The sequence below is a fragment of the Canis lupus genome, chromosome 10, assembly GCF_011100685.1.
Source record: "Canis lupus familiaris isolate Mischka breed German Shepherd chromosome 10, alternate assembly UU_Cfam_GSD_1.0, whole genome shotgun sequence".
NCBI classification, from domain to species: domain Eukaryota; kingdom Metazoa; phylum Chordata; class Mammalia; order Carnivora; family Canidae; genus Canis; species Canis lupus.
In genome coordinates, this window is record NC_049231.1 from 8,007,470 (window position 1) to 8,029,603 (window position 22,134).

The window sequence follows — 22,134 nt, forward strand, 5'->3', positions numbered from 1 at the left end:
TTGAGTGTGCCAGTCCCTGCACATTACATGTTATCCCCTTGTCAACCTTGTGAAGTAGTTAACTATCTTCTTTGGGGCCCCAGAATATATGTTACAAATGGTATTTCCCCAAATGATAGCCTTCACATATTTATAACATGTGACTTGAGACCCAAGACTGGCCTGTAATCCTATTAGACTGTAACTTGACAGTAGATATCTAATTTCTAAAGTCTGTCCTATGGTCTTTCAGAGATTTTTTTTAAAATATCACTAATAGTTTTGTGAAAGAAAAAGTTCTTTCTTAGTTAAGCCGAGGCTAGGTTAGAGTGTCTGGTTGATTTCCAAATATATGGGAAATCATCATCTTTAGGGAATGTTTTACAACAATGTGGATGGTTCATCAGAATTAGACAACAGAACCCTAGAGCTTCCTGTCAACCTTTTGGGAGAAAATCCATAGGAAATATTGTCAGATCCAAAAGGACATGAAAAGGTATTATCATCTTGTTTTGGAAGGTTCCGGCTAGATTGTCTCCCAGAACATCCTTTTTCTGAGGGAGGAGGCCCCAGCAAGCCTGGCTCAGAGTTATGGGAGCAGGGAGGGGCTGACATGTTTTGCTGCTACTCATCTTGGGCTAGGCTAGGCTCAGGAAGTTCACTGGGCCACAGGACCCCTGGGCCTTCAGGCAGCAGGCCGAGGGAAGGCGAGTGGGATGTTCACAAAAGAGGTAGAGAGAAGGATGACACCGTGGGCCTCAGAGACTAGACCCTTCCCATGGCACTCCTGGGTGGGTCCTCCCCCAGATTTTGCTTGTCTGCCAGCCCAGGATCATGCTCTGTCTGACGCTTTGCTTTGTCAGTCAAATTCTCAACCTTTCCATCATTCGCTTTCCCCTTGGCATGTGGGGTCTTGTGCTATTATTTATTTAAAAAAATATAATTTTACTGAAGTGTAATTTGCATTCCATGAAAGTCACCCTTTTTAAGTGTACAGTTCAATGATTTTTAGTGAATTGTGCAACCATTACCAGCATTGGCTGTCAATCCTTGCGTCCTACCTTTCCTGGGCATTTTGGATAAATGGAGTGATATAAAATGTGATCTTTTGTGTCTGGCTTCTTTCACTTAGCATGAACTTCATTCCTTTGTACCAATGGAATTACGTTGGAATAGTGTTCCATTGTTTGGATATACTGTACTGTATTTATCATTCACCAGTTGATGGATATTTGGGCTGTTTCCACCTTTTGGCTGGTTTGAATAGTGCTGCTCTGAACATTCCTGGGTAAGTCTTTATGTGAACATGCGCCTTAATTTCCTAGGAAATTAAGGAATTGTATGTACCTAGGAACAGAATTGCTGCACCATATCGTAAGACCATCTAACTATTTAAGAAACTGCCTGTTTCCACATCAGTGCCCGATTTTACAACCCACATGATTGACATCTTTGTATGAGTTCTGTCTCTAAAAGCTGTAGACTTTTGCAGACAGCAATCCCGCTCATAGCCCCTTGTAACTCTCACTGTCAGTGGAGGAGAGGGTTGTGGTCATTAATGATGATGGCTATAGTGGGCTGAATGGTGGCTCTGAAGATATTATCCATGTCATAATCCCCAGAACCTGTGAATATTATCTTATGTGGCCAAAGATGTGAGGAGGAGCTAATCCTGGAACATCCAAGTGGGTCCTAAATGCTGTCACAAGCACCATTATAGGAGGAGAGGGATAGTGGGAGATCGCGTGCATATACACAGAGGAGAAGACCATGTGAACACAGAACAGAGAGAGAAGTGGCCACAAGCCGAGGAATGCTGACAGTTACGGAAAGCTGGGAGAGGCAGAAAACAAACTCTTCCCAGATATTCCAGAGGGGGTATGGCTCTGGCCACACCTGATTTCAGCTCAGTGAAACTGACTTTGGATATCTGGCCTCTGGAACTGTGAGAACACATTTCTTTTAAGCCACTAAATTTATGATTATTTGTTATAGCAGCCACAGGAAATTAATACTGTTGCTTAATGTGGTGGCTAAATGGAGCAAGAGTAGAAGCTGCAACACAGCATATTGGCAGGTCGTAAACATAGTCCTGGATCCAGAAGACAAAGGGGTTTCCGATTCCTTTGGAATAAGCCTTCTTATGAATGAAGTGCATTCACTGACTCATTCAGTCATTCATCTTCAACCACAAAGGTTCTAGGAACTCTGTTTGACTGCACTTACTACATCATGGACATGTTTTTCTTTCTATCTGGGAAGAAATTACACATCAGCCATTTTTGGATATACTTTATTTTCCATTGTACACAAACCAGTGTTACTGCCTATAATCATAAAGAGCAGGATTTTGGAACCAGGTTGCTTGTGTTCAAGGCTGGCTTTGCCACTATGTAGCTGTGTGGCTCTGGGCATGTCACTTAGCCTTCTTGTGCATGGGATCACTTTTCTAAATAATGGAAATGATAATTGCACAAACCTCATACAATTTTTACAAGGATCAAGCAGTAAAGGTTTAACAACCACCTCTCTTGATTTGTATGTAGCATTTGCCAATCTCTGAGGTGTAAATGCTCCCTTTGTGGACAATTTGAAGCTATCAAAGTAGCATCACTGAGTATGGCGTTGGAAAGAGATGCACAGCAGTGCCCCATGACGTGACATAATATTTCCTCTAACACAGAAACAATGCATTGAAATAACCCCAAGAATGTAGATAATAGTAAACGTAGTGAAATAAATTAGGGAGAGATTAATTTTGAACATTTGTTAACCTTGTTTTTAAAAAGAATTTACTGAATTCTTTAATCATGGCTGTGTTTAACAACTGCCTTTTAAATTTCCAAAAGTTTAACAACTGACACTTACTCATGAGCTGGCATAGACTAACTCCAGTTTATTTAAATTAATGTATATAAGGGACTTGGAACAAAGCCCGACACACAGCAAACGGTATATAAGTGTTAGCTAGTTTCTACTGCTATTGCTATTATTTTGACTAGTGAGCTCTATAAAAGCTGAAATGAGGTATTTTCCTTAATTACCCTGGGAAAGCCCTGGCACTAACCCAGGATCTGCTTTTGTCCCCAGGGATGACTAATGACTGTCAGGAGAGACCCAAGGGTAAGAGTGTGGGCACCCATGAACAGCACTGAATTGGTAGCAAAATGGAGGAAATGGTGGCTTCTCCATCTATCAGAATTCTTGATGCACTTTGGGCTTGGGAGCCAACTGTTAGGAATAAAGAAAAGGCCCAGAGGAGGATGAGGAGGGCAGCATGCAGCTGACGCACCATTTTAGGGATCTTGGGTAAGAGCCACCAGCTAGCCGGTGGCAGAGTTGAAGCTGGGGTCTCTTCATTCCAGTCTGCTGGTCTTCCTGATGCATCATGCTCCCTGTTAGTCTTTAGATGGTGACCTTTTGTTCTCTGACTGACATCTCCACCTCTGATTTAAAGTTGAGTAATATTTAAGAAGCGCTGTGGAGATCAAGAATTTATGAGTCACCGTAAACACGGTCCAAAGGCAAGTGACTTAAAGAAATCCCTTTGCCAGGTAGTTAGCATGGGCTCCCTCAATGTTGGATGTTGCTTAAACGCCTGGAAAATTAATTCATCATAATGATCACTTTATCCTTTGTTGATGAAACTAATTCCCTAAGTTGTAAACTTATATCCAAAGTTTTAAAGTACTTAACAATAATTAAAGTGTTTTTCTAATACTCCTTGAAATGCTCTTTTAAGAGATCAATTTATTCTGGAATATGTAGGGGGGAAAATAAACAAATTACGTAAAACCAGCTGATTTACAAGTTACACTGGATGTTCTTTGTGTTGTAAGTTGGAAGTTTTAGTTTTCCTTGAATTAGCTCCCAACGGATAGAATAACATTAAACATGCTGAAGAAAAAAAAGAGTGGAGTAAAGACTCAACTTCAGAGACTTCGATCTATTCTAGGACTTGTGCACCACAAAGTATGCCGTGTAAAAATTTTATTCCCTGGGAGATGCTTTAGGGGAAAAAGCTCTCTTTGATCAAGTAAGTTTGGGGGCTGCTGCATATTAGTCCCTCTTGGGGATGTGCAACACACAACAGTGTGATAAAGGCTCTGAGCAGCGCTGCTATAAAGACAAAGCCCTAATTTCGGGTAACCCCCCCCCCCCATCTCTTAGACTTATTTGGCCCCGGATCCTGTTTTCATATAAGTCATGTGAACATCCCGGACAACTGGTGTTCTTTGGGAACAAGTTTGGAATCCCCACTTGGGGCGGTGGGGGGGGGATTATTATTAGCAATAATAAATTGTTTTGTGATCTTCAGCAAACCCTAGCCTCAGTTTCTCCTTTCAAGTAATATCCCCCCGACAGAGATGCTATGAACCAAAATTTCCACAGAAAGCTTCTTTCAGAACTTTGGAAATGCTACTTCCGTGTTTGGCTAAGGTTCATCACCAGGAAGCCACCGTACAGGTTCTCCTATTTACTCTATTCTCTTGCAACTCTCCATAATGCACCACCACAGAATGTCACCTGGGACTGGCACACACATAGAAGGGGGACACTGGGCAAGGCCAGGGAAGCTACAACTTGTTTCAATTTCAACCTGGTGGCTTGTTTCAGAGGTTCTGTTATTTTCTTCTGAAGGCACAACAAGTAATTCCCTTTAGTACATTTGTAGCCACGTACTTTGAGACAAGTTGTCATGGAATTACCTGTGGTTCACATCATCATTTCAAAGGTGGCTTAAATGTGGAGCCAGGATGACTACTCATTACTCTGCTGCCTTCTCAGTTTGGGTATAGTTTAGAAATCGGGTAGTATGTAATCTAAATAAACAAGCCAGGGCAAAGTACCCAAAAGACTGAAAAGTATCCACTCTGGCAGGATACTTGGAGTTTAGCTCTTGTGACACCAGCCAACGATTCATTAATCAACATGGTGCCCAATGGACCAGGGGCCCATAACTGGCTTCGCGTCTTCTCCTCCCAGAGTGTGTTAGGCTTAATTAAGTAGGAGCAAATACTCATCTTTGCAAAGTAGAAAATAATCACAAATTAGTTTTGGGTATTTCCTTGAAGTGAGGGCAAGACTAAATTGGGCGTTGGGGGATCTTTGTCTTTAGGGTCTCTGGAGAGTGTCATAAGGCTCTTCACTGAATCAAGCTTCCCTGGGTGGAGATGAACTTAACTTCAAAAACAAAGCTTTAGACCCCAATTCCAGCCAGGTTTCTGCCTCTCTGTTGTCTAATAAAGAACAGCATTTATAAATTGGAAAAACCCAAGATTATCTTTTTGGTTAAAGAGGGTTGTTCATAAAATTCTGAAAAATGTCTTTCCCCTTGTGAGCTCCACTGAAAGCCACAGATTCTTTCTCAAACAGGAACTGAGTTTCAAGGAACTTGACTGGGCTGAAGTATAAAGCAATACACTTTATCTCCTTAATATGCCCCATACTTTCTCCCCTATTTTTGTGTTTGCAGTATTAACACAGGAGCAATTCAGTCAATGGTCACTGACTTAGCTGACTTGATGACGAATGAGTCTTCCATTCTCAAGGCTTGGGTTTTAAAGTTGAGAGGGGGACCAGCATGGAAGAGCTTATCTGGCTGGTGCCTAAGGAGAGGAAGATGTTTTGCATTTTACCTAGATTTCCTTGTCCACGGACCTAAGAACTTGTTCCTGGACAAGGCCAGGCCAGCCTCATGGATTCGTGAACTGTGCAGTTGCACAGGGCCCTTGCACGGAGAAAGACCCCAGGCTTAATGCCCTGTGGTCACCAGGTTGATATTCTTAATGCTTTTTGAACAAGAGGCTCCACATTTTCGTTTTGCTCTGGGCCCCTCTAATTAGACAGCTAGTCTGCTCTTAGATTGTTGTTGACCAAGGCTCTCCGCTCTCCTCTTGCTCTTCTCTCCCACCTATGGCCCCAGATGCAGCCTCAAGACCATGCTCAGTGCCATGTTCACTGGAGTGGGAAGCTGATATTCACTCTGCGGTGAGTCAACTTTCAACCGTCCTCCTGTGGATTGTATGGAATATTTGTCATCTCAGACTGGCTTTCTCTTGGTCCAGACTTTCAAGAAATGCCAGGTAATTTCAATAGCTGTGCCAGCCAACCACGAGCAGGAAGGGAAATGTGTTACCTAGTAAAAGCTTTGCAGTGCCAAAGCTTAATAAAAATTATTTTTCATTTGTAATTTCTGTATCCTTATTAACAGTAAACCAGTAAATAGGTGCAAAATCAATTTCCATTGGAGTTTATATTAGAATTTTTAAAATGTCTTACTGAACACCTGAAAACTTCGTTTTATGATGTCAGTTTCCTGTAGGTTGTTTCTATTTTTTTATGTTGAGCCATATGGAGGACATTTATTCAATACGCTTATTAAACTTTTATATTTGCACCACTTGCATAAACTGCCTAAAAATTATGATGATGAAACTCCTGTCTTTGGATAGTCATTTGTTTTCTTTCCTTTTCTTTCATTTTATTGCCTCAGGAAATTCTTCTGCAAGGGCAATGTTTCTCATTTAACTAATTTAAAAATGGCTCACCTCACGATATTCCCTTTCCCTCCCTTGCTTTTGGTAGAAATGCTTTTATGAAACTGCACTCTACTGTGATGACTTGTGCCTTCTTGAAGAGCATGGAAAGAACTAGTCCTGTTAAGACTCTGTCTATATGCCTGAGAGCATGTGTCATACGTGACACTCTTCACTTTCAAGTAGAGTTGGTGGAAGGGCTAGCTCATCGGGGGTGATCCTAGCACAGCCAGCTGGCATTGTGTCACAAGGGCCACTGGACAGGGAATGAGGTGAGAAAAAAAGCCTAGTTCCCAAAACTTCTTTTAGGAGGATTACTGTACATGGTTGAAGGGAATATTTTGAGAAGCCACTTGGGGAAGTGCTAAGAATTTCAAGGAGTGTGATCAAGTAACAATATGCTCCATCAACTTCCCTCTGAGCATCTTGGCTGCATTTAACTGGAGAGCTGTTTGCTGGGTGAGGCGTGGAATTTTAGGGCCAGAGACAAATTGCCTGGGATACTGGATGAGAAGCTGAACCCTGTCAGCAACCCCCTTTTCCCCCCCTTGCAAAGATCTTTAAGCAGCTCCTCTGCAAATAAGCATGGAAGAGAGATTTTAAAAACTATTGGCTTGAAGGGATGCCCAAGCAGCTTTCCCACAGACCTCCCTACCTTGATCCAGGCCTAATGAAGTGCCTTGTATAGTTTAACTTCTCCTGAGCAACTGCTTGGTTTTTGTGTTTATGGTCTTTGGGACTCATAACCAGCCCCGATTTCCTCTTTGAGGTGGCTGGAGCAGGGCTTAGAGCTAAATGTGTCATCCACCTCTCACACAGTGCACAGGAGTCCCTGTATGCCTTTTGTCTTAACCTCATTCTGAGGCCCATTTTATTGTTTAGCCTTTATTTCCTCTTGCCTAATTTTTCCTAATTATTCGATCCTGCCAAACAGTGCACATCTTCTCAGACAGCCTTAACTCCTTACTATTTTAACTTTTAAATTATTGTTTAGAGATATTTTATATAAATATTCTCCTCCTCTTTAAGGGAAGGGGGAGGAGCAGAGGGAGAGGGAGAGGGAGAGAGAATCTCAAGTGGGCTCCAGGCTCAGTCCAGAACCCAATACGGGGCTCAGTCTCATGGCCCTGAGATCATGACCTGAGCTGAAATTGAAAGTTGGAGGCTCAACCGACTGAGCCCCCCAGGCACCCCTCCTCCTCTTTCTCTTTCTTCTTCCTCTCTCTTCTCCTCTTCCATGGTTACTTCATAAGAGTAATAGCAATTATTTCATATTTCATATTATTGGCCTTTGTTTCAAGAGCTGGCCACTATTGTTGTGATTTGACATAAACTAACCAAGTACCCAAAGGGCATATTTTGGATGAAGATTCATAATACATATGGGGGAGGGAGGGAGGAAGTGCTCAGTTTGCCAAATAGTAAACTACACTGTTATATAAATAAACATATACACAGAAAAGCAGCAAAGGGTATTAACTTTGTAGGATCTAAAGAGGCGCCTGGGGGGCTTAGTCAATTATGCATTTACCTTGAGCTCAGGTTATGATCCCGGGGTCCTGGGATGGAGCCCCACGTCAGGCTCCCCGCTCAGTGGGGAGTCTGCTTCTCCCTCTCCCTCTGCCCTCCCAACCCCCCACTCCTGTGTGCAAGCGCTCTCTCTCTCTCTCAAAGAAACAAAATCTCTAAAACACACAATAAAATACAAGTAAATTGTACAGCATCTCACCAAATAAAGCTGTTATGTGTATTCATATTAAAAGTAATTCAATATATAATTAGTACTCTTCACATATAGTATAACTAATTATCAACAAATTATCAGACTAACCTCCTAACAACTGTATTTCCACTTGTCTACCAGACGTTTCCACCAGGATGTCCCAAAGGCACATTAAACTCAACATCTTCAGTGCCAAACTCACCGTCTCTGGAAACCCTCACCACTGCCCATCCTGGTTCCTCCTCAGTCCTATACATCACTGTTGAGATTCCTGTCTAGAACCTGCATTCAGTCAGTGACCCAGTCCCTTGCATACGTTTGTCATCCTTGAATGCAGACTCTCTGTTTCCAAAGCCCACTTCGGATCCTGCTCTCTCTCTTCTTTGCCTGAGTTCCCTTATGAGGGTGCGCACTCCAGGGTGTACGTAAACCTGTCTTCCGGACAAGTGGAGAAAATATTAGAGCTTCTATTTCTATTTTTCTCTCTTCAACATTTCTGGCTTTTGTAACACCTACCAATTAAATATGTAGATAAATAATGGTCACCCGTAGGACTACAGGCTCAGAAATTTCTAAGGGAGTGTCGAGTCAAACTGGTTTGGAGACGGCCAACATAGACTACTGCGGTTTGTCACCCTGCTAACTTCCCTGCCATTTTATTACTCACCCATGAGGTAAAGGGCTTAGAAAAACTAAGTACTATGCAAGTGTTAGCTATTAGTACTATGAGCCTATTCCCAAACTTCACTTTCTGTCACCATCTTAAATCCTCATTGTCAAGCATCTGGATTTTTTATTTCAAAGTCTTAAATCATGTTGGTTCTCACAGTAGGATCCCCAGGGTTAGCTCCCTGGCTCCTGGCCTGCTTTGCCAAGTCCAGGTGAGCAGGAGCTGGCGCCCTGGGCTCTGGCTAGGTAGAGAAGGAAGACTGCTGTGGCCCTAGCACCACAAGATGTGTTCATTCTGCTTCCAGCCTCTTCCTTGATTGCTTCCCATGACACGTCATGTCCCTAAACCACACAAGTCATTATGCCACTGCCCAGCAAAAGAAAATGTTTTAGATTATCTATAAAATCAAGTCCACATTTCCTGAGAAGGCCGGGGAGACTAAAACATATTGGAAAGCGCCTAACTGGGATCTGTGGAGGTCTGTCTGCATTTGCTGAGGAAAAGGAAGGAGGGGGAGGAGCCTAGTGTTAAAGTCTTTGGAGTCAGGTGACATGAATTCAAACCTGTCCCTCTCAGGTGTGATCTTGGGTGAATCGCTACGTATCCCCCTACCTCAGTTTTCTTATCTGTGAAAGGGTACAATGAGACCTGCCTCTCTGGATTGTAAGATACCACGTTATAATGTTCTTGGGAACCAACAGGTTTTTCATAAATGGCAGCTCTTCCCATTTACAACAATCTGACACTTTTAGAAAGTCTTAGAAAGCCCCCCACGAAAGGGATATTTCAACACATTCTAGGTAGAGAAGACTTCTTGAAAGCAATGACAACTAAATGGGAGCTGAGGAATGTAGGAGGGTCCCAGGCAGTGCGGGACAGGTGGGCCTGGGGAGCCTGACTGGGCCGGGGACTGGCATATTGTCTCTTCTTTATGATGCTGCAGAGTTTTCATTGCAACCAACTTCTTTCCACTTGGGGCAACTCACTGCGACCAACTTTATTTCCGTAAGATAGCACGCGCAAACACCATGCCATACAACTCTCGGAAAACTAAAGCAGCACCTTTATTTTATACAAACAGTATAAAATGTTCATTATGTAAGAGCTGTGTCTTGTTTACAATATATTATATTGCTTCAAGCCAATGCCAAAAGTCATACATTATAATCCCTATTTTATTGTGTTTACAATATATTATATTGTTAAATGCCACTGCCACAGTGTTTGTCTTTCTCTTCTTTTCTTTTTTCTTTTCTTTTCTTCTTTTCTTTCTATATTGAATTCTCTGGAATCATAGTAAGGTCAAAAGATATCGAGAGTTTAAGAACAAGGGGGATTTTAAAAATGTGACAAATGTCTAAACACATGACAATAAGGTGAGAAACATAACTTCAACATGATTAACTGCTCCATCTGAACCCTTGATTTATGCCTTTTGGTTCATTTACCTTCTCCACTGTCCCCCAGCCCCTCGACACCACGAGTGCGTTGTCATTTTGGAAATTATTTGCCGGCTATGCAACCGAAAAGACACAATTTTAACCTGATTGACTGACATAACATCAAACCTGTCCCAAAGCACTGAAACAAGAAATCTATACCATCCCGCTACAGACGTACTTAGAAAACTTAAAAGGAAGAGTAAATATCAGCTCAGTGATTTATAATGAAGCTAATAAAATTCAGGCCAGTATTCTTAACTGTAATGAACATTATTTGAACATTCAACACATGAAAGGTTAACAAAGGCTATGAACTTGGTGTAACTTAAAACGTTTCAGATGTCGGGGTTCACCAGATGTAATTGGATTCAGGTGGATCCTGCCGCTCCTCGGCCTTTTTAAGTGAAGGCGTGTGTTGCCTGAGCCCGGCGCCTGCTGGCCTCAGGGCATGCATGAGGCTGGCTCCGTACCCTGTAAAATTATTCACAGCTTAAAAGAAAAGAAACTACAAAAACAGGCTCTTCAGATTCATTATTAACCATTCAAATGAAATCCATTTTCCCTTTTCAACCCACAGTGAAAGACCACAGGCACCACTAAAAGCCACCTGAATGAGGGGATGTTATAGGTTCAAGATCTGTTACAGAAGAAACCCATTTTAGGAACTCCATGGAACCTGGCTTCCATCGAAGCTCTGACTCACTAGAGATTTTGGCCACGTAGAAACTCTTGATGCAAAGTTTGGACCAATGTGACTGCATGAAGGATTTCCTGCATTCAAGGTCTGGTAAGCATCTGGCACTGGGGTCCCCGAAGCAAGGAGACTGCTGCAGAGGACTTGACCATTTTCACTGCATTGCCAAACCAGCCTTGATTATATTGATCCAGGACACCCCCCACCCCTACTCTTCATCTCGGTCACACCGTCAAGTGTACCTATTGCATTTACACAAGATAGAAACTTTGCAAGAAGTAAGGACTTCCATGATGCATTTTAGAGAAGGGTTATGACTTGAATGGACTCCTTATCAACTGGGATTTGTCAGTTCAGGCAAAGTGGGCATCTGTCCATTTCCAGCGTTGCTGTAAGTGGACTCTAACACTGACTTACATTGCTTCAGATCTCCTTTCCTCCTACCTGAGAACTTCTGGAGGTGCTTGGGGCACTGACTCATTTTCTACTGATTTCCTGAAAGGGATCCAAGACAGCAATCACATTGAAAAAAAAAATCTGCCTCCATCTTCCTGTTGCATTAGAGTCAAGTTTGGCACTGCAGCTTGTTCCCTGTGGTTTTCAAATGCAAGCTTGCCATTAAGTAACTACTGAAAACAGAATACTTTGTCTCCGAATGTGTTTCTCTGAATTGTCAGTATGTAGGCTAGTAGCTCAAGAACAGCCACAACAGGAGCCAACAATGCGCAGGAGTAGATCCCCACCCTGCTGTCTCCCCGCCACCCATGAAGCCCCAGCCTCCCTGCTGGCGAGGCTGAGCCTCAGCCGGGAAGTCTGTCTCCAGTGTCCTCCTCCCCAATAACATGTCTGGGTGCCTGGGACCTCCCAAAGTGTCACCTCGCTGGGAGTCTGTTCTCAGCAGAACTCTGTGCCTCAAAGCTCCCTCGTCACCTCCCCCTGGTCAAAATAAACCTCATTCTTCCGGCCTGATTCTCTAAGCTAATGTGCAAAACGGCTGGGTGGCCTCCCCTGGACAACACGTTCACATTTGCATCAGGCGCCAGGGCATCTTCTGGATGCGGTGCCTTGATCTGAGGGAGGTACACTGGTGACAAAACTCTCAGCAGCAGGTCTAGGAGTGGGGGTGCCTGGAGGGGTGAGGCTGGCAGACGGTCAGGATTGCTCATCGATGCCACCCGAGGGCTCCTAACTTGCCTTCTTTTTGGAGGCATGACTGGTGTACCAGCAGGAACAGTGCCCTTCTACTCTCTCGCCACCATTCTTGGTCCCCAGGTCCCAAACGTGGGTCCCAGAAGATCTCTGTAACTGAGGCTTGGGATGTATAGTGTGATCGCAAGCCACCTAGGCCCGAGGAGGTCTCAAAAGTTAATTGTATCTCAAGTTAAGGGTGATGTAAAGGATTTAGTTTATTCTTTCCCAAAGTGTCTCTAGAAAGGATTCATTTTCTAGGTCTTTTAGTCCAAAACAAACCTCCCCCCCGCCCACCAAGGGTGTCCCTGCAGGGATACCCTTCAGCCATGACTACCTGGGGAAACAACTATTTCCCAGAGGAGATGCAATTCTTGTTAAGCTACAATCACCTGAAGCCAATTCAATCTACCATCCAGTCAATTCAGTGAGTGACAAGACTCAAGTCAATGGCTTAGTGTAGCCTGGACCAGACAACAACATACCTTAAAATCAACAACTAAGTATGTCTATCTCCATAGAAACATATTAGATATGCATCCTAATGATATAATGTGAACATTTAAAATATGTGCAAAAAACTGTGGAAGGAGCCTCGGTGTCCATCGAAAGATGAATGGATAAAGAGGCTGTGGTCTATGTACACAATGGAATATTCCTCAGCCATTAGAAATGACAAATACCCACCATTTGCTTCCACGTGGATAGACCTGGAGGGTATTATGCTGAGTGAAGTAAGTCAATCGGAGAAGGACAAACATTATATGGTCTCATTCATTTGGGGAATATAAAAATTAGTGAAAGGGAATAGAGGGAAAGGAGAGAAATGAGGGAAAATATCAGTGAGGGTGACAAAACACGAGAGACACCTAACTCTGGGAAACGAACAAGGGATAGTGGAAAGGGAGGTGGGCGGAGGATTGGGGTGACTGGGTGACGAGCACTGAGGGGGGCACTTGGCGGGATGAGCACTGGGTGTTATGCTATATGTTGGCAAATTGAACTCCAATAAAAAAATTTTTAAAATATGTGCAAAAATTAGAGATTTGGGATTGAGATATATAAATTTACATATCTGTTTATATATAAATATAATAAAATAAAACATAAGAACATTTTCAAACTAGTATTTTCCATCAGCCCAGCTGATCATTCCCATACTCACCGGGCTACACAGATCACCCTTTGGAGGCTGAGGATCTGAAAAAACATCTGACATGCATGTGATCTGTTCAGTGTGTGTCCATTATTTTGGAGACTCACTCTGACAAGCACAATCTGAACTTCTGGGTGCTTGTATTAAAAAGGGTGTTGTATGACTGAAGCCTTCCTTCCCTCAAAGAAGTGGACCATGGGCCCACGCTCAGGAGACTGAACTCAAGCTGCCAGATGTACTGAAACCACAATGTTTATTTTGTTCCCTTGCTAATTGTCCCTCCCACTAGAACCTGGGCTCCACCACGCAGGACACTTTCTGTCTGTTCACTGGCATGTCTCCAACGCCTGGATTCCTGCTTGGAACAGAGAACATATCAATCAAAATGAAATGGTTGAATGTAGCCAGTTTCATTTTGTGTCCAAACAGGCCAGTGTTTATTAGCTATAAAGCTAACTCCTTTTTGGTAGTCAATCTAAAAAGAAAAAAACACAGCTCCATTATAACATCTCTCCCATACTTTTTTTTTTTTTTTTTTTTTTTTTGCCTCGAAAGAACTTAGTTAAAACATATCATAACCAATAACAGTTAATGAGTTTAAGGAGCAAAACCTTTCATGTCTTATATGCTTGCTGATAAATCTTGAATGAATGATAAAATCAGAGCCCAACAGATCTATAGATTTGGTTTAAAATTTTATACTTGTTATTTCTTTCGTAGTTACCACACTGTATTACCAAGTCAACCTGAATTTCTTTTTTTTTAATACATTTATTTTTTATTGGTGTTCAATTTGCCAACATATAGAATAACACCCAGTGCTCATCCCATCAAGTGCCCCCCTCAGTGCCCGTCACCCAGTCACCCCCACCCCCTGCCCACCTCCCCTTCCAACAACCCTAGTTCGTTTCCCAGAGTTAGGAGTCTCTCATGTTCTGTCTCCCTTTCTGATATTTCCCACTCATTTTTTCTCCTTTCCCCTTTATTCCCTTTCACTATTTTTTATATTCCCCAAATGAATGAGATCATATAATGTTTGTCCTTCTCCGACTGACTTATTTCACTCAGCATAATATCCTCCAGTTCCATCTACGTCGAAGCAAATGGTGGGTATTTGTCGTTTCTAGTGGCTGAGGAATATTCCATTGTATACATAAATTTCTAATTGAGAATTAGTACTTAGAAAACGGTCGTGGAGCAGTTTTACAGATGTGGCGATGATTTACACAGCTGCATTGCCCCTATACTCTAAAACGTGGAGTCAAAGGTGTAGAGAACTGTAGGGGCCAGGGGGGAACCACAGGGGAGAGGAAGCAGAGAAGGGGAAGCTGCTTTCACTGAAATGGAAAGCAGGGCTGAGGTAGGGGTTATCTATTAGCCTTTGGAACCAAGATATGAAAGAGGCGGGCCCTCCAGATGGTTCCCACTCACTTTTATTGCAGTGTCTTCCGTGCCAGCCTTCTTGACATTGGCATTTGTTGGGTTCGTGGCAGGTTCCGTGTGCACCACAGCCAGGCTCACAGACAGCTAGACACCGAGGAGATAAAAGGCATTTGCTGAGCTTTCATTGTCCAACAGAATCACACAGCTGCTTTGCTTGCAGTTCTTTAGAATGTGTGAGTTTGGGCTTCATCCCTTGTTTGTTTTCTGTTTTGTTTCCTAAGCCAAACTCCAGCTATAAGTCAGTTTGAGACTTTTTGAAAAAAAGTCCTGAGAGAGATCATAAACTAAGCTTAATGCTTCTCATTCATAAAAGATGCTCAGTAAGACTTTGAAACTGCTGGAATGGAAGTGCGTTTTCCTTAAGAAAACCCTGAATAGTTAAAAACTTGAGTTGCTTGTGTGTGAATGTGTCTGTTTGTTTGTTTTTACATGCATGGATTTCATATAATGTCTTTGTTTTAGATAAGGGAACATATGGGTCAGTGAAGAAAGGTTCATTGCGAAGCCTAGGCAACATGGTCCAGAAGATGTGTAGGAAGAGATCCCCAAACCCAGGGTGATTATGTGGATGGCACTTACGCTTTGAACAGAGGTCTCCTTGGTAACCTTTGGAGCACTTACATTTGCTTTTACCAATGCATTTACCTCCATTTCGACAGGGTTGTGGACACTTGCCTGAAACAGAGAAGGATGTGAGTAAGCAAGGAACTCAGTGCATCATTCAGAGACCATCACATTTTTCAAAGGAACTGCACAGCTTTAAGAGGATAAATGCTTCTAAAGGGCAGTTATTCCCACTTATTTTGGACCTGCACTGGCTTTGATACCGTTCGTGTTTTGTTTTTGGAACAAACAGGCTAGCATTTTTACTTGTGACTTCCAATGTATATCTTCTACAATAAATGTGTGGCCCACATGCTACATTTATGTGAACTTTTTATAAACAGAATAAAAATCTGATTCATAAACATTTGTAATTTAAGCTACAGTAAAAGTTAAGTTATGAATAAGCCTCTAAATGATCTTTTCTCTGAGTTCTGACTCTGAATGCCACTCCTTCTGAAAGAAGGCCTATACCTGTACCCAACAGTGTCTTTCTTAGCCTAGGATTCTCCAGACAGCAGGGCTTGCATGCAGAGTTTCTTTGGTGAAGCAATCCTAGGAAACCAGAATGGGGGATGGGGGGATAGAGAGAGTGAAGAAAATGGAAGGAGGAAAAGCCAAAACAAAATTATGTTTGTGGGTTGGTCATCACTACAGGCAACCAGGCTCTGTCCTGCTGCGTCCTACTGAGGAGCCATGAAGACTGTACCTTCAAGTCACTCTTAAGAAGGCAGAGGGGGGCATTTGTTCATTGGCACCTGTCTCCCCCTGGTTGAGGGTCACCCTATGGGATAGCTTCCTCACACTTCCAATCTGCCACTGTGTGAGAGCAGACTGATTTGGCAGGACTCAGAGGCATCTGGCAGAAAGCAGAAGTGTAGAACAGCTAAGATGAGGGGCAATCAGGTTGTGTCTGTGCAAAACAGGTTCCCACAGCAGTGACTGGAGTGAAAGGCTGGCAGAGCAGAGATATGAGGTAGGGCACCAAAGGGGCCCCATGCCACACCTATGCTTTTTTTCTAGAATGCCTTAGATCCTTACAATTTATCATTCTTTCTTTCATGTCGGTGCCAACTGAGAACTGCTAGTGTTTTCACAGCTCTTTGGGTTACAGGATTGTAGAGCTGGAATAGAGCCTTAGATGTAAAAATGACATAATGATTGTCTTCTTTCTTACTCCAGAAGCTATTTATTCTCCCTCTGCAATCTAGAATTTACCATCCAGAGGCTGAATGTTTTTAAGAAGTAGGAAAAAAAGGATTGTTCACCCAGAGCTGAGATGGCACCCTGTAACTGGCATAAAGATGTTCCAAAGAGAGCAATTAGATTAGATTTTGGTAGTGGAGGAGTTTGGATTTTTTTACTGTAGTTCTTTTTTAGTAGAGCACTCTACATCAGTTTCAATATACAAGGAGAAGAAATGAAATCTTTATTATAAAACAACACACTTTTATTCTCTAAGCTCTTGTTTTTATGGTTAAATGAACCTTTGAAAGAAGTGAGCTACTCTGTTTTCCCAGCAAGTGCTATGTTTGATAAACATGAATTCCATATTAAGCAAATTATTTTGCTAAAGCACTTTACTTCTCTTTTCACTTATCCAAAAGAACTTTCTTCATGTATAAATAGACCCAAACAGCATTTAGTCATTGTGGAGACCATATATACATAATGTTGAGATGTTAGAGTCTCTCAAAAACCTGGAGTGCCTTTATACCTTTAAGTTTTCCTCATGCAGGGATGTCGTAGAAATAAGCATAAAACAATAGAATACCTTACTAATACCTTACTAATAGAATACCACCTTTTCATTGACTATTAAAAATCCTAAAGGGACCTTTTTGCTAGGTTTGGATACAAAGAATAGCATTTACTATTTGGTCAAGATCTCAGTTCTTACCTAAAGGAAAGGAACACATAACTCTGAATTTCCGTTTATATCAGTAAAACATCTGACCCCACCATATGTATGAAATCAGATCATATCACAGTACTCTGAAATGCACTTGGGTTTTTCAAGTAAACAAGATGTGGGGCAATAATTATATGGCAGAAAAGATAATACTTATTGTGAAATACTTGGTGAGTCCAAATTTCCCCACATTCAATGAGAAGTGAACTTGGTAGCCAGGGATATCACAGAGAATGACTGGTGGAGAGAAGCTTTTCATTGGCTCCATGGGTCTTTTTGTTTTCTTGGTCAGAGGGAAGTGAGAGTCCTTAGGTTCACCCCAGCCAGGAAGAAGGATGTTCTCTCCTGGTCATCACACAGCAGAAATGTGACTCTAGATGACTGTTCAAAGGCCATTTCAAATCAAATCATATGAAGCCAAAGCCGCATGAAGGTCTGATTGCTTTACAATTCAGAATCCTAAAAAGTGCCTTTAATATTGACTTCATTTCCTTGAAAACATTTTGCAACAAATTCTATCCATTGGACAGTGGGAAAGTGAGCCAACTTGGAAGATTACATATTTTTACCTAAAACAGACTAAGCATTGCTTGAAGACAAACAGATCTGACTTCAGTTTAATCAGTTAGCATTTTTACTATAACATGTGGATGAGTCCAAGGAGAACAATTAGTTAGAAATTGACAAAATAAGGGCATTAAACTTCCTCTACCCATCAAATTGTAAGAGAACTTAAATTTGTGACTCTGCTTCATGTAGAGAACAGATAAAAATGATTTACAAAAGTGTCAACAACTATTGTTGGGTCTTAGGATTATGGGTGATTTTTAATTGTTTCATTCAGTGTTCTTAATTTTTTTAATAAAGAACACTTTATACAAAGGACTTTTATAATAATAAGAACCCAATTAAGTTATTTTAAAACCTAATTTATAATACAGTATAAATAATCCATGTAAACTTTTTAACTGAAAGTCCACTGAAGATCCTTGGGCTATTTATGAACCTTAAGTAATGGGGTAAATGTATACTACATACATCCAGATATTTCTAACCATGATGTTATTTGTTAACTGGTAACAGTATCTCAAATTAAATCAAAGTAAAGTTTGATGAGATATCAGTCCTGATAGAGGCCAGGAGAAATGAAAATATAAATAACATCCGAATACATATCTCATGAAAAAAATTAGACAATAGCAAGTATTGGCAAAGATCTGGAGAAATTGGAACCCTCATACATGGCTGGTGAGAAAGTAAAATAGTACAGTTGTTTTGGAAAACAGTTTGGCATTCCCTCAAAAAACTGAACTTGGAGTTAATATGTGGTCTAGCAATTCCACTCCTAGGAATATACCCAAGAGAACCGAAAACATATGTCCACACAAAAACTTGTACATGAATGTTCACAGCAGCTTTATTCACAACAGCCCCAAAGTGGAAACAACCCAAACGTCCATCAACTGATGAATGGATAAACAAAGGGTGGTCTGTATATCCACACAATGGAATATTATTCAGCAATTAAAAGGAAGTAATGATACATGCCCAAATACATGCCCAACACAGATGAATCTCAAAAACTTAATCATGTTAAGTGAAGTCAGACACAAAAGGACATATGTTACATGATTCTATTATATGAAATGTCCAGAACAGGCAAATCTCAAGAGACAGAAAGTAGACTAGCAGTTTCTAGTATCTTGGGGAAAGGGGAATGAGAACAGGGTTTCTTTTGTGGGTGATGACATGTTCTGGAATGAGACAGAAATGATGCTGTATAACTTCATGAATATATCGAATTGCATATTTTAAAATGGCAAATTTTATGGTATGTGAATTAGATCTCAATTTTAAAAATAAGAACTCATAATTCAACTTTTTGTCTCTCTAGAGGCACTTTGCAACTCAAGACCTATTTCTGTATTTTCTTGGTAATGTGGTTCTTGTAATAGAAACAGGACATTTCCTAGGGGGGAATTTGAGCATAACGTGTGATAGGGATAATCAGGAGCTTTCAAAGGCCTACATTTTTGGTGCAATTAGGGGAAAAAAACAGGAATAGAAATCATTGTCTCTGTCAATGGAAAGGTTGTAAACCCAAGGGCAGACTTACATGAGGAGAAATGAGCCCATGAACAAAGATTCATAAATATAATCTAGCTAAGTATGTGAAGTCTGAGAGTAAGTATGGGGAGAAAATTGAGGGGAGTTAGTTCAGAGATATCTTTATCAGGTCAGGGTAATTCGTAAGAACAGAAACCACATCCTGACAATTAATTACATGTTCTATGGAAACTTCAGAAGTATTTCATTTTAACTCGGTAAAAAATGGTTACTTCGTCTACTACTCATTAAAGTACAAAAACTCACAAATAAATTAGAGGTTGAAAAAATAGGAAGTCGATATTATTTAATTTTGATCCCACTGCAACCCACTTCAGAAATTATGGTTGTACTAAACACAGCAGTATTTTACAGATCCAACCCAGCTGGAAATGAGAATGCTATATTCCAGAACTTCAGGAAAGGCACGGACACAGCACCCTTAGCAGATATGCTCATGTTCTTTTTGCTCCTTCCTGAACAGAGTGCTGGTGTTATCTGTTTTCTGGATCACAAAGCAATCTAGGATGTGGCTGGCTCATTTCTGAGTTTAATAGAGAGCTTCCGTGATTTGCTGAGGGTTACGCAGCCGGTAGGTGGCAGAACCAGGATAAGCAGTTTGATATCCTAATTCTGAAAACAATGATTATCTACCACATTCCACCCTTACATTTTTCTTTCTTTTTATGGAAGCACGACAAACATATAGTGAGGGCGTAACGAAGACATAACTGTGTTGATCTTACGCTTACAGCTCAGCTATTGTTTTTAATCTAAATAAACACTCACGTGACACTTCATCATTCAAGATATAGAGCATTTTTGGCACCCCATAAAGTCCCTTTGTACCCCCAACCACTATCCTGGTTTCTACTATCATCCATTATTTTTGCCTGTTCTTAAACTTCATAAAAATGGAATCGTGCAGTATGCACTTTTTCCTTTACTGAACATCTCTGCGATTGATTCATGTTGTATGTACTGTTAGTTTGTTCTTTTTTGTCGTTGTTATTGCTCTGCACCCTTTCTCCCTTTTTCTTGAATTTATCCTTTCTTCTTAGATGGGTCCTGGCTCAGTGTAATTCAGGACATGTGGCAGTGAAAGGAGAAGAAACTTCTATGCCTGCAGGTAGATAAACAAATCCACCTGTTTCAAAACTTTGGTCTACATTTCTAGGCTGAAGCTATGGGCTCTTTGAGATGAGAAGGGGATGAACTCACTAACAAGAAACAATGCAACACACTAAACAACCCAAACCCAGATATAACTGAGTCAGTGTGTGTGCTCAGTCAGCTGAGCTGAGCTATGGCACCCTCTGCTCCAGCTTTAGCCACAATGAACGGTGGCTAAATCTGGTGAAAAGAAACCACTAGTCATTGCATCTGGGCTTCAGCTTCCTCACTAATTAAATGATAGGTGGAGTTTTGAAGTTCTCCCTCCCAACAAAGAGAATGCAGAAGGTCAATACTCACTTATTTCACACTGTTCTCCCTCTAGTCCTGGAGGGCAAATACACTTTCCAGGGTAGAAACAGGTCCCTCCGTTAAAGCAGGTAGTTGAGCAGTTTGCTATTAGAATGGATAACAGGGTGATTGCATTAGACAGTAGGCCAAACCAAAAGAAAAAAAAAATGCAGCTTCACTTAAAGTGAGGTGATATTTCTGAGGCATCTGTTGCCTGCCCATTTACATACTTAGTCAAATAAGCCACTTCTGCAAAGGCCAAGGATTGTCACCAACTGCTTGGCCAATGGCAGATTCCAACCACACAACAGAATAGCACACACATTATATCCTATCCTCCCCCAGGTGCTTCTATCTTAGAAAAAAAGGCAGAATGTGTAAAAAAAAAATGATCTTTTATATTTTCTTGTAAATATCTATGCCCTTAAAAAAGAGAACATTATAACCCCCTAAAATATTTGTTGAAGCTAGAAGAAGAGTGAAAAGAAGACTTACGTTAGATAAAAGGGAGAGAGGCCATCAATACTGGGAGCCGGCAAAGGAGAAAGCATTTATTTTTTTCCCAGAATGAGAACAGAGATTCATCTTATGTCATCGGGATTTTTAAAAAAAATAGACTTTCATGACTTTCAGAGGAAGGAGTCAAGGTATTTGGAAAAGGACAGGCTGTCAATCCTTCATGAGATCCCACAGGCAGGGGAGTGGCACCAGCTACTTGGACAGATTCCTGTGGGAGTCCAATTTTTCTTTTTTTGTGGGAGTCCAATTAACTAGATTTTCCAGGTAATAATCATACTGTCTGTGATTCATCGTAAACCCTGTCTTCGTGTCAACTTCTGGAATTTCGCTGCTCACACGTAAAATAAAAGGAGGACAAAAATGGGGACGAGAGAAGGTAGACTGAGTATCTAAAGATAGACAAGTTGGCTCAATCTATAAAGGAGATTAAAATGAGAGCTCGGATTCTCGGCAATTCCAGTTATAGGCCCTATTTGTTCGTGTCCTATATAAAACAGGCCAAAGTTGGCTGCAGATGAACAAAAGCTGGAGTAAGCTTCCAAGCGGAAAATCAAAAAGGAGATCCAAGAGCTATGTGTACGCTTTGTTTGTGGAAAAGAAGTCCAATTAGCTTGTTCTGCAAATATCATGCTTCTAAAATGATAAAGATTTTTGTTTAAAATCCTAAGTATCTCCCATCTTAAGGTCATGCTGTAC

At 41.3% G+C, this 22,134-nt stretch overlaps 1 protein-coding gene and 1 long non-coding RNA gene across 2 annotated transcripts in view; one reads left to right on the forward strand and one right to left on the reverse strand.

Annotated features, from left to right (window-relative positions):
* The first annotated feature begins 1,119 nt into the window (after nt 1-1,119).
* LOC119873584 lies at nt 1,120-12,862 on the forward strand. Its single transcript, XR_005365344.1, has 3 exons — nt 1,120-1,267; nt 5,906-6,065; nt 10,931-12,862. It is a non-coding gene; the product is annotated as an uncharacterized LOC119873584 (long non-coding RNA).
* Nucleotides 9,952-22,134, reverse strand: part of WIF1 (WNT inhibitory factor 1) — a 66,843-nt gene continuing 54,660 nt past the window's right edge. Inside the window, exons 7-10 of the mRNA XM_038549926.1 lie at nt 20,929-21,024; nt 15,414-15,509; nt 14,823-14,918; nt 9,952-10,824 (exon numbers count right to left, since the gene is read on the reverse strand). Coding sequence (XP_038405854.1) covers nt 10,703-10,824; nt 14,823-14,918; nt 15,414-15,509; nt 20,929-21,024 — 410 coding nt within the window. The 3' untranslated portion in view covers nt 9,952-10,702. The remainder of the gene's footprint in view (nt 10,825-14,822; nt 14,919-15,413; nt 15,510-20,928; nt 21,025-22,134) is intronic.